At 36.8% G+C, this 12,378-nt stretch overlaps 1 protein-coding gene across 5 annotated transcripts in view; it reads right to left on the bottom strand.

Annotated features, from left to right (window-relative positions):
• LSAMP (limbic system associated membrane protein) overlaps positions 1-12,378 on the bottom strand; it is a 637,815-nt gene that overhangs the window by 226,538 nt on the left and 398,899 nt on the right. For all 5 annotated transcript variants that reach the window (XM_072812461.1, XM_072812458.1, XM_072812460.1 and 2 more), the window contains exon 3: positions 1,774-1,899. In XM_072812461.1, coding sequence (XP_072668562.1) covers positions 1,774-1,899 — 126 coding nt within the window. The remainder of the gene's footprint in view (positions 1-1,773; positions 1,900-12,378) is intronic.

The following is a 12,378-nucleotide window of genomic DNA, read 5'->3' as shown; positions in this document are numbered from 1 at the left end:
AAGGTTAGTAATAGTCAATTCCATGGACTCATAATCATTTATAGAACTTCGCTGAGTTCATTCATAAAAAAAGCAAACCATTGCTTAGAAAAAGGGCAAGAGAAATACTGAAAACAAAGAGGACTTTCCTTGAAGGGTATTTTCTAAAGGAAACTAATAAAATTAACAATGTCTCAAAACAACATTATAGTAAATGCAATGGTTTTAAGGGACATCTTTTATAACATCTTTAAATATGGGCCAATAGCTTTCATACCAAAGAGTCATTCAGTAAAAACAATTCTACATTGGAAAGGAGTAGGTGGTGTGAGATTGAGGGATAATATAATTCCATCCAGGCAAAATGTGCTCTGGATGTTTAATTTAACCCATGGGAAAGCTGTGTGATATCCAGAGGTTCACACTTCAGACAATCTTCCATATGCAATTTTTTTTTTTTTTACCATGTGAAGTATAAAATGGGTCTGAGAGAAAATGAGTTTGAGATTGATCTTCCAAATAAGTGCCTCATTTGTTGCTCTTATATATTATCAATAAATGACAAGTTGCATGCATTAACAATTAGGATGGGGTTCTGAGCGACATTGTCTTAAGAAAATAGAAGCTTTTAATAAGAATAGCTGGTAAAATAAGAGACCATTCCATAGATTGGTCCAGATTCACCTGAAAAATTATTTTGAGAGCTAACACGATATGAAAGCCCATATTCTCAACCACAAAATACAGATTTTAAAGATGCTTTAAGCAAACACTACCCTGGCTTTTTAGAAATACAGGATAGTTTTCATGTGTGCTTCACTTTGCACAATTTTTTATGGCATTCGTTCCAAAATAACTATGTTGTCAATTAAATCTCTAAATACTTACATAAGGAAATTTTAAGATAATATCTGAAATAAGTCTATTAAAAATTGAGGGATACCTATCAAAATAAATTATATTTTATAAGAATAATTCACCCATAGCCCCTCTTTTGGAGAAATTAAATAGCAAGCCCTATTCTACAAAGACTATGTCATTTGTAAATGCATGGCATTACACGTAAGAAAACAAAATCTGTAAAGCAGTAGAAAGTGCAGGCAGTTGATCCAAGTAATTTGATATAATATTTAAGTGAAGTTCAAAAGGGAACAGGGCCTGAGAATTTAGTGATGGTGATGGTGCTGGGAAGGGGGAGGGGAGGATGCAGAAGGCATTCCTGGATAATGATTTTCTGACTTTTACTGAATTTGCATCAATAGCTAGGGACCCATAATGAGCTCATGCAGCTTAGTCCATGCCTGATACCCCTCCACAGAGCCAGATATCAAGCCCGAGACATCAAAGTCACTAACAATTTTGTATTGTTCCTGAAAAGTTTTTCACAAGATGCTACATATTAGGAAACTATAGTTAAAAAGCGAAGCAAAACAACAACAAAAAATACAAAGAACTAGGCAAATTTAAATCATACAAAACATTGCCCCAAGACACTCAAGTGCAAAACTGTCATACATTTTAGACATATTTCTAGGTCATTTAATGCAGTTAATTCTTCTGTATATGTGCCTTGAGGTGATGTTCTATTGAAAATGAAATAAGAAATAGTTGTAGACTTTATAGAGATGAACACATTAACAAAGACCGGGGAGGACCCTAAGTAAGTCCTATGTTGCAACTGTATTAATTTTTAATAACCAGATACCCGCTTGCATTTCTGATCCGATGGAATCTCAGAAGCATAAGGATACCTTAAATGATGTGTGCTATCTTGTAGGCTAGATTGTTGCTTACCAGTTGGTGTAAGGTGTCTCCAGGTGATCACGGGTTCAGGACGGCCATTGGCCATGCAGACCAGGGTTACATTGCTGCCCTCATTCACAGTGACATCTGAAGAGATGTTGGAGATCTTTGGTGGAACTGTAAAGAAAAGCAAATGGAATATGTCACCATGCCCAGCTTTGCGGTTTGGGTGCGTGCCACTGGAAATGACAAATTTGAACTAAATGCTTTTATGACTTAAATCGTTTGATTTTTTGTGTTAAGAATCCAGGGTGCTTTAGGATGTCCCTATAGACTTAGCAGATGAAAAGCATGGGTCTTACTATAAGGAGAATCTCTCCATTATGACCAAAGAGTACAGGAAGTTCACGGAGGAGTATGATAAAAAATGTCTCAGCTCTTTCCTCATTAGAGTAGACCTTATCTAGATATTTGAGAACACACACATTTATATTTATTAACAAATTTTTCTTATCACTACATAGTTCCTACATTTATTTTCTTAAGTATATAAAATGAATATAGTTCAATCTTTCCTCCAAATGTTAGGAAAAGCCAGTGTTAGTTTGTATGAATTTTACAGTTTTGTTCTTAAGGTGTGGTAATACCTGTTTACTTAAGTCTGGCCACATAAGGCAAACATCAGTTATTCATAATAGAAAGCCTCTAAATATCACCTTGCTATGTGACAGACTGGACGGTGCTCCTTAAAGATTAAAAACTGAATTGCTAAGGCCTATGTCACAGACATCACAAGCATAATACTATTACTCCTAATACATTACCACCACTATTATTTTTTAAGTTTGTGTGTGTTTGTTTATTTATTTATTTATTTATTTATTTATTTATTTATTTATTTATGAGAGAGACAGTGTGAATGGGCAAGCAGGGGGAGGGGTGAGGAAGAAGGGGGAAAAAGAATCTCAAGTAGACTTTCTATTGAATAGGAAGTCCCATGTGAGGCTCAGTATCATGACCCTGAGATCATGACCTGAAGCTGAAACCAAGAATTGGTCGCTTAGCCTACAGAGCCACCCAGGTGCCCCTCACCACCACTATTATTAACAATTTAATAATGGTTAACTGTAGGTACCTACTATAAGTAAGATCCTGGATAGAGTACTTTATAAGCTTATATCAGTAACTTATAATAAAGAAATGTCCAGGGGATCCCTGGGTGGCTCAGCGGTTTAGTGCCTGCCTTTGGCCTACGGTGTGATCCTGGCGTCCCGGGATCGAGTCCCACGTCGGGCTCCCTGCATGGAGCTTCTCCCTCTGCCTGTGTCTCTGCCTCTCTCTCTCTCTCTCTCTCTCTCTCTCTCTCTCTCTCTGTCTATCATAAATAAATAAATAAATCTTAAAAAAAAATAAAGAAATGTCCAATGAGAATTGTATTTACAGGTGGGAAACTGAGGTATAGATGGAGCTAGGTGAGAAGCAGAAAACAGATTTGAATCCAAGAAGACCCCAGGGCCCACACTCTCAGCGATACTTGAATGAAACTTCATCTTCACAATCCAGGCTACCAGATGGCTGAAAATGACGGAAATTACTTTTTGGTGGTGTGAGAAATGAGTCCCCGAGGGCTAGCTGTACTGCTGTCTGACTTCCTTCATTAGTGTTCAGGGCGGCAACATTAGATCTCATATTGGTAGGCTTAAGTGGAAAGTGAATTACTCACAAATTTCATCAGAGGTTATGCACTGATTACAAATAGCAGAGTTTATGGTTTGACTGTGATTTTCCTTTTTTTTTTTTTTTTTTTAAATCTTAGTTGCTTATGCTGTTCCTGAGAAAGTATGTGTCAGAGGCAGGGAGGAGAACAAGCCAGCATAAACGAATTCAATAATAAAAGACTCTTATTTTTTCTCACTCTTTCTGCCCTTTAGTGACGAATAAAACAGGAACATTTTCTGCTTGTAGAGACAGCTGTCTGCCAACCCCATGATCTCTGCAGATCTCTGTTAGGAGACACTGATGGTAGTTGGGCAACTGACCAGGTCAGAGTGCTGCAAGGAAGAGGTAGGAGGAGGACTCCTGACCTTAGCATTTCTCCTACAATGACATCTTACAGGGGATGTGGGTAGAAACCAGTAACTACATCAAAGCTAATGGCAGAAATGGAATAGAGTCGATTCCCATTATTTAGCAGTATCTATCTATAGGGTTTTTATTTCCCTTTTGTCTACTGGGGTAATGGGTCTTTTTCTCATATTCACACACTGACTTGCAATATACCCTCTTACGCTTCTTGAGGACCTAAAAGGTTATACCCATATTTTAAGGAAGAAGATGAGGCACAGAAATAAATAATGGCTTGTCAAAGGCAATCCCATCAAGAAATATGGCTGAGCTTAGAATTCAGGGCTCTTGAATGACCAGTTGTTCTGTTGTCTAACATTCGCCATTTTTAATTCCTAGCTAAACAAGCCAGTGTTCTGAAAATCTCCAAAAAAACTACAATAAACTGTAAATCAATGACGGTGTCCAAGAATAAGATTTAGATATCCTAGGCATGTTTCTCAACAATCTAAAATCTGCAACAGGAAGCTATAATAATTATAAGAGCTTATATTATTCCATTCGTAGTTAATTCTGAATTGCAAGACAGGCCACAGAATAGAAAGAAGAAATATAGATGTGTTTTGGATTTTTTTTTTTAAAAGTGTAGAGCAGGAGACTTCATATCCCTAATATAAAAATATGCAAATTTACAAAACAGAAATGATCTCCAGTGGTCAAGCTCCCAGAGAATTATTACTTATAGTAAAATTTACTCATAATTACCTCTCTTTATCAGAGAAATAAATATCTAAGGACTTTGCTTTTATATGGCATGCAAGTTGAACTACTTGTTCCTTGTTACATAGACAGGGGATGGTAAAGTTAAGAATAAAACCTAGAATAACTAACTGCAGAGCTATGTTTTGGCCACTAAACCATATCATTTCTTTTAATTAAGGACAATATACTCAAGTCCTTGGGTCTCAGATACTGGAGATTCAGAAGGTGTTTGTGTTCAATAGTCAGAAATGTACTCATGTAGTCATTGTATCTCACCCTCCTTTGGGTCAATACCATTGGGTTCCATTCCACTGCCTATCTTCTACATCTTTGTACTTTGTACCAGTTTCTTCCCATAGCATTTATATCTGATGCAGTCATTTGCTCTAGAAATAAATCCCTCCAGAAATAAAATTCCAGGTTACCCTCTTACTTCCAAACTCTCTGTCTCCAACTTTCCTGAAGGAATTGTTCCACGTCACATCTTCTTCTCCCATTCACACTTTAACCTTTGATGCAATTTGGATTCTCTCCTCAACCTCCAAAGAAACTGCTCTCAGGAAAATCACCAATTTGAACCATATTATTTATAGGTCCTATGAACAGTTTTGTTATTATCCCATTTTTCTCTGAAGTATTTGACTTTGTTGACTGTACCTTCCTTCTTCCAGTCCTTTTTTCTCTTGGTTTCTAAGATGCCAAACTCAACTGTTTCTTGTCTTACCCCTCCGGCTAGCCTTTCCAGTTTAACTTTTGGACTTACTTTGACCTATTCCTTAAATATCTATATTTCTGAAAGGTTGATCACTGTCCTCTTCTTTCATATCATCCACTGTGAATGATCTCATTTACTTTCTAGCTTCAGAAGCTAAGGCCATATTAATGATAACTCCTAAATCCAGTATCTGCAGCCCAGATTTTTCTCATGGCTTTTACACCTACTTTCCAATTGACTATTCTACATTTTCACCAGATACTTCACAGATACTCAAGATTCAACATACTCAGAACTGATTCATCATCTTCCTTCCTACAGAACACTTGTGGTCTTACTCACCATCTCAGGGAATGGTGTCATCATGCAAACAGTTGCCCAAGCAAAAAAAGAAAGTTATCTCTCTTGACTGCTCCCTCTCCTTTACTGCCCCCCATGTAAAAAGGATCCCCAATTCTGTGACTTATGCCTTTTAAATCTCTCTCAGATTCATTCATTATTCCCAAGCCTCACTCCCACCAGCCAGAAGCATTTCTTTTTTTGCCTGAATTCTGCAAGAGCATTATAATGAATTTCTTTGCCTCTAGCCTTTTCCTCAGGCTTACCGTCATTCATTCATCACACTGCAATAAGAAGTTTCCTTTTTTCCCTAAATTGCAAACGTGAGTATAATATCCCCTGATTAATCTCACTGCCCTCAAGATAAAATTCACACTTCCTAATATGAACTAATATGCCTTTCATGGCCCCTGGTTATATCTCTCTAGCCATATGTCCTACTCCTTTTTCATTGTATCATCTAGTCAGATCAAATAAGTTTTGGTTCCTGGAAGATACTGTGCTTGTTTACTCCCAGGCATTTAACATTCAATTTTTTCTACATTGAATATTCTTCTTCCAACCCTTCATGTGGTCAGCCCCTTTCTCCCTTTAGGTTTCAACTTGTCAGCCTGTTTTCTCACTTTTTCTAGGAAGACTATCCTGTCACCCACCTTTTACCACCCTCATCCCTAACCCCACCCTACTCCAGATTTCATATTGGGTGAAGCATCCCTCCTATGTTCTTAACTGAGCCCTCTTATTTCTCCACCACTGCCCTGAATCATCATTGCTCGATTACTTAGCTGTGCCTATCCTTAAATGGAAAAAGGTAGAGGAGAAAGCCTTTGTTTTCTTGACCAATGAATCTTTTTCTTTTTCTTTCTTTTAAGATTTTTTTCTTATTCATGAGAGAGAGAGAGAGAGAGAGGCAGAGACACAGGCAGAGGGAGAAGCAGGCTCCCTGTGGAGAGAGCCTGGTGCAGGACTCAATCCCTGGACGCTGGGATCACGACCTAAACTGAAGGCAGATGCTCAACCACTGAGTCACCCAGGTGTCCCTTGACTAATGAATCTTACAAACCATAGTTCTTGGAACATGGCAGGTATTCACAGAATGTTATAAAAAAAAGAAGTTCATGAAAATCCCCGCCCTGCGCCAACTCTTTTCATAGCTTAACGAAGCCATCCCATAATTTTTTGTCAGAAAGGAACAACCTTTTATTTCGAACCTAAAAAATACAGCTTTTATCAATATTTCTTTAGCTATCCCTTTAGCCATCTTGTTCATGACTGACTTTTTCAACTGCTATTACTACTACTACTACTAGTATTACTACTACTACTAAATTAGCCATGGGGCTGAGAAATGTTTGAGTAGGTTAGGAAAATAGGAAGCAAGATAAACTTGATGTCCAAATTCCTAAATTATAGACACTTTCAGAGTTTAACTTTGTTTTTTTCTTTTCTACAAAGAGTCATTCATACATGTTTGTATGTATAAATATAAATAACTTATATAAATATATATAACTTAATATTTCTTTCCTAGCTTCCCACAGCAATTCATGCAGTCTACATTTACACCATCACAGATAATATAACATGAAAGTGGCAATGTGAGGTTTTTATTTTATAACCTCATAAAATCTTTATAAATATTCTGGAAACTAAAAAGTATTCTCATTATCGCCATTTTCAATGTGGGCATAGGGACAAAATGGATAAAATCACACACTTAAGTAATTATGAAGCCAGTATTAAAACCTAAAACCTAAAATTTAAAAATAAATAAATAAATAAATAAAACCTAAGATTTATAGATTTTCCAGAATTAACTCTTCTTCTAGAACATACTCACTTTTGCAATAATGGTTCCAAATAGGATTTCTTTCTCTATTTTAATTCTCAGTAAAGATGACTATAGGAAATACTTTCAACAAGATAATCTTATTTGCATCAGTAAACATAAGTTGTTTATTTATCAAAACCACTGTAATACTGATTCGTGCTCATTGGTCATCACATATTCTGCATATTTTGTTTTTTTCTGAAATATTGCCTAACAATTTTTATTCACAGGAGATTAGTGTGCGTTATTATATTTTCCTAAATGTAATGCCATGAACCATTTATTTCATGTTTTCAACATACTCAGTTTCAGCGATCTCTCCAAGTTGTCTGCCCCCCATCCAAGTACTAACCAGGCCCGACCCTGCTTAGCTTCCGAGATCAGACGAGATCGGGCGCGTTCAGGGTGGTATGGCCGTAGACTCTCCAAGTTGTCTGGATTGTTTTGATGTTCTTTCTGATTAATGAGAGTTTCTTATACCTTAGGGAATTGACCTTTTGTTGTCATATTATTTGCAATATCCCCAATTCAATCTTAGCTTCTTAATTGTGTGATATTTGTTTTGTAGAAGTTTTAAATTTATTTGTTGAACTTTTTAATGATTTGTGCATAGATGTTACTTTCTTAACATAAAATCAGTTAAATACTCATGTCTATTTCTTCTTTTTCTTTCAATGGTTTCTTTTTTTTATTGCACTCTTCAAATCATCTAGAATTTATTTATGGTGTCATCTATAATCAGATTTTTTTTCCCTTCATGATGTTTTAGTCAATTTACCCAATATGACTGGTTAAATTATATAAAATGTATACACTGTTTTGGTTTTTAGAATTACCCTATCGTGGTACCAATCTGGTCAGAGAAATATTTCTGGGAAATACATAAAAATAAACCATACTTACTATGCCAAGTAATTGTATCAAAATACTTTAAAATATGTCATTAATCTTTTGGACACCATACTATTATTATGTGTTGCTAGTCCCAAAATCAATTATTAGATGAACACTTCCTAAAATGTTGAGTGAAAATATAATGTACATCCCTCTTTCAGGATACTAGTGAAATTCACTATGCTACAGAATTCTCAAGGTTTCCACTGCAAAAATACATTACAAAATTAATAAGCCACACCTAACAGTTGTAATCTTTAAATCTGAATTACTAAGTAGGTGCTATTCTTTCACTGAAATCTACACAAATTCTGTGTTAAAGAATGTACATTTTGTCCATGCAGTGCACATTCAATGACAGTTTCTAAAATAATGCTAACATCTAGGTACACTTGTAATCACGGATTTCTTCAGCTGTGCAATGAAGCAGAAGTAGGATTATGACACAGTCAGTCTACCTCTGCCACTCATGCTTTTATTGCTCCTCCTCACCATTCTTGTAATTCCTTTACCTACTCTCTCCATCAGATCTGCAGAAGCTGCCCTGGCTTATGGGAACCTAGACCTGACTGCACACGTTTGTGCAGTTCTCTAGGTTACTACGCCTTCCTTCTCTTTTGTATAAGGGTAACATCTCTTATGTTTGACAAAAAGTGGAAATGCAGCCAAAGTCAGGGACATAAATGGAGTGGACATATATTATTTTCCCTGTCCAAATCCATGCCATCTTCTATCTGGAAAGACAACCTTGGTTTTCCTTTGGAGAAAACACCTCTCACCAACTGCCACTGGTTTTTGGGACCATCAGTCAAGTGACCTATTCCTCCTTGGCCAAGGAGTGGGTATGTGACCTAAGCTGGGCTACTTGGACTTCCCCTCCCAGGAACTGGTTTTTATGAGGAATAACTCAAGAGAGGTTGCAATTGATTCAGCCAGCAGTAGACTGTGTTAATGGCTTCAATTCTCCACTCTCTCCTGATCCACACATTTGCCATGCCTATTCCCTCCTTCAGTGGGTGGTGTGCACTTTTCCATCCGTGGACCATGTTACTTGTTTTGGCCAAGAATATAAGCATAAGGAATACAAGCAGAGTCTTGATAGTGTTGGCACAGTTGGACTCACTTGGTCTTGTGCCTCTGCCATTTGCATGAGAAGAATAAGCCCAGCTGAGCCTGCTGGTCCCAGGAGGAGGATGAGAGATGGCAAATAGGATTGCCAAACAAAAAGGCATCCTGTCAAATATGAATTTCAGATAAACAACAAATATTTTTTTAGTATAGCATGTTCCAAATACTCCATGAGACATATGTATATTAAAAATTATTTGTTATGTAAACTACAAATTTAACTGGGCATCCCATATTTTTATTTGGTAAATCTGACAATCTAAAGAACAGAGAGTCACCTGTAGTGAAGCCCAGCCTGGATCTGCTGACTTGCACACTTGTGAGAAATTAAAAATAACCATTATTTCATGCCCCTGAATTTTGGAGTGGTTTGTTCAGCAGCAATAGTTAGCTAATACATATCGTGAGTGGGCAGCCACCTGAAAGGACTGTCTGCAACTTGGATGCCTAGGGATGCATGGCTTCTGTGCTTTCCAAGGCAATATTTTCTGTTTTTCCTTTGATTCTGTGAGCTATTCCATATTCTTCCAAAGAATTGCCCTCTTTTTTTTTTTTTTAATCAAATTAGCCAGTCAATTTCTGTTGCTTAAATTACCAAAGAATCCTAATGGTTACAAACTGGGAAGTAGTCATCATAAGGGAAAAATCTGAAGAGGAACTTTTTCACACAGGTAAATTGTTACCTATGCTTAGGTACTTACTCTTTGGGTTTCCACAAAACCAACTTAGTTTCAGGTCTAGCATTGGTTCTTATTTGTCAGTACACATTGCTTTAAAAATAATTCTACATCAGGGATCCCTGGATGGCTCAGCAGTTTAGTGCCTGCCTTTGGCCCAGGGCGTGATCCTGGAGTCCCGGGATCAAGTCCTGCGTCGGGCTCCCGGCATGGAGCCTGCTTCTCCCTCCTCCTGTGTCTCTGCCTCTCTGTCTCTCTGTCTATCCTGAATAAATTTAAAAAAAAAATCTAAAAAAAAATAATTCTACATCTGCAGGACCATCTAATTCTAGCTGTGAATGTTTAAATACCTTTATTCATAGTCCTGAACTGACCAGCCATCAGAAGGACAATAAATCAGTTCCAGAGCAAGGCAGAAAAGTAGTCAGGTGGTTCATTTCTGTAACCTCAAATACTTAGCAGTTATAACTGGTATTCAGTTCAAAATGGTATTCCTAATTGTGCAAATCATTAACAAATTGGTCTCATCAGTTATTGTTTATTTGAAGTTTGGGTAAGGTGCAGGTATTACTGTGTGCGTGGTGGTGAGGGGGTGTTAAAACCACAACACTATCACTTGCTGATTTCTAACTGTTCCTTGGTGTGGCTAGAGAAGTTTAAACTCTTATTTTTGCATATGTAACATACTGGAAAAAGTCTGGCATGTCTATGTAAGAGTTGGGTTCAGAAATCTACAGGATGTTTTTTGGGCAACACCTGGCTTTAATAAGCATGATCAAAGAATTTAACAATAAAAACATACAATATGACATATTACTGCCATCTTATGAAACATCAAACACCCATCTAATCTGGCATTTTGCTTCAAAATGCTAATAAAGCATATTTTGCTACATGGTGTGGTAGTTTATGGGATGGGCGATAGGACTGGAGAATATAGCACCGTATACTAGTTTGAAAGCCAGGGATTTTGATCCTGCCCTGACACTGGCTCATAAGGCAACCATATATTCTCCGAAATTTGCTTTTGAATCTTCCTCTCAGGCACATTGTAGGAGTTTAACAAATTTTGAATGAATAGATAAACAAATTAATGACAAATTGTTTAAATCTCCCTGAGACTTAGTTTCCTCATCTGGTAATTGGAAGTAATGTGTCAAGTTGATAGTAATCAGTATTACAGGATTGCAATTAGAGCCAAATAAAATAATTCATGTAAACTTGTTTTGTAAACTAGAAGGGGTTCTATAAGCGTAGCTATTATTTATTACATGCTGAAACTAGCTAATAAAGCAGTGCTGGCTTAACTCCTCCTAAGATAACATGATAAAACAGTTCATGCATTTCTATGGCTAATGGCATTCTAGTTATATTTTTATAGACACCATTATTGCCAGAAGGTATGAGTAATTATTATAATTCATAATTAATCATTAATATTGGCATTAACAAAAAATTGCCCCAGAGATACGTATCCAGTTCTTATCTACTCATGGGCAGATGCCAAAATGTTCAGCCCTTTAGTCAATGTCTAGACATTTTATACCAATATTAAAAAGTGGCACGGGATGCCTGGGTTGCTCAGTGGTTGAGCCTTTGGCTCAGGGCTTGATCCCAGAGTCCTGGGATCTAGTCCCACATCAGACTATCTGCATGGAGCCTGCTTCTCCCTCTGCCCCTCTCTCTGTCTCTCATGAATAAATATATAAATTCTTTAAAAAATAAATAAAAAGTGACACAAAGATGTGAGAATGTACAATCATAAATAAATTTTAGAAGTTTAACTCTTAGGCTTCTAAGGAAAAGCTTTCCAAATAAATTTTTATCATCATTACATAATTTTTAATGTAAGTCTCAGAAAAAGAGAGGTCTTCCTTTATTATTCTCATAGACAACAGAGGTGGCCAGGTGTTTTGTGTCTGTAATTTCAGTCTCTGCTGCCTTAACTAGCAGAATAAAACAACCAGCAATGATAATTTCTTTTCGGCTAGTATTAGTTCTCACTCTCACTAGAATCCATTTATAAAGAAGAAACATCAACCTGTGAAGTAGGTATGTGAAAAGGAGCACTCGACAGGAACATGATTCCTTTTAAACATAGATTTCATGGGTGAGTAGGGAAAATATGGAAACTATAGATTCCTAGAGTGTCAGATGAATCTGAAAGTAGAAGAAACTCATTATACATATCAGTTACTCAAATTTCTTTGCTAGGAGTGATTACAAATGCTCTGCTTATGCATGCA

The sequence above is a fragment of the Canis lupus genome, chromosome 35, assembly GCF_048164855.1.
Source record: "Canis lupus baileyi chromosome 35, mCanLup2.hap1, whole genome shotgun sequence".
NCBI classification, from domain to species: Eukaryota; Metazoa; Chordata; class Mammalia; order Carnivora; family Canidae; genus Canis; species Canis lupus.
The sequence above is the reverse complement of the archived record's forward strand: the minus strand, read 5'-3'. Positions and strand labels throughout refer to the sequence as shown.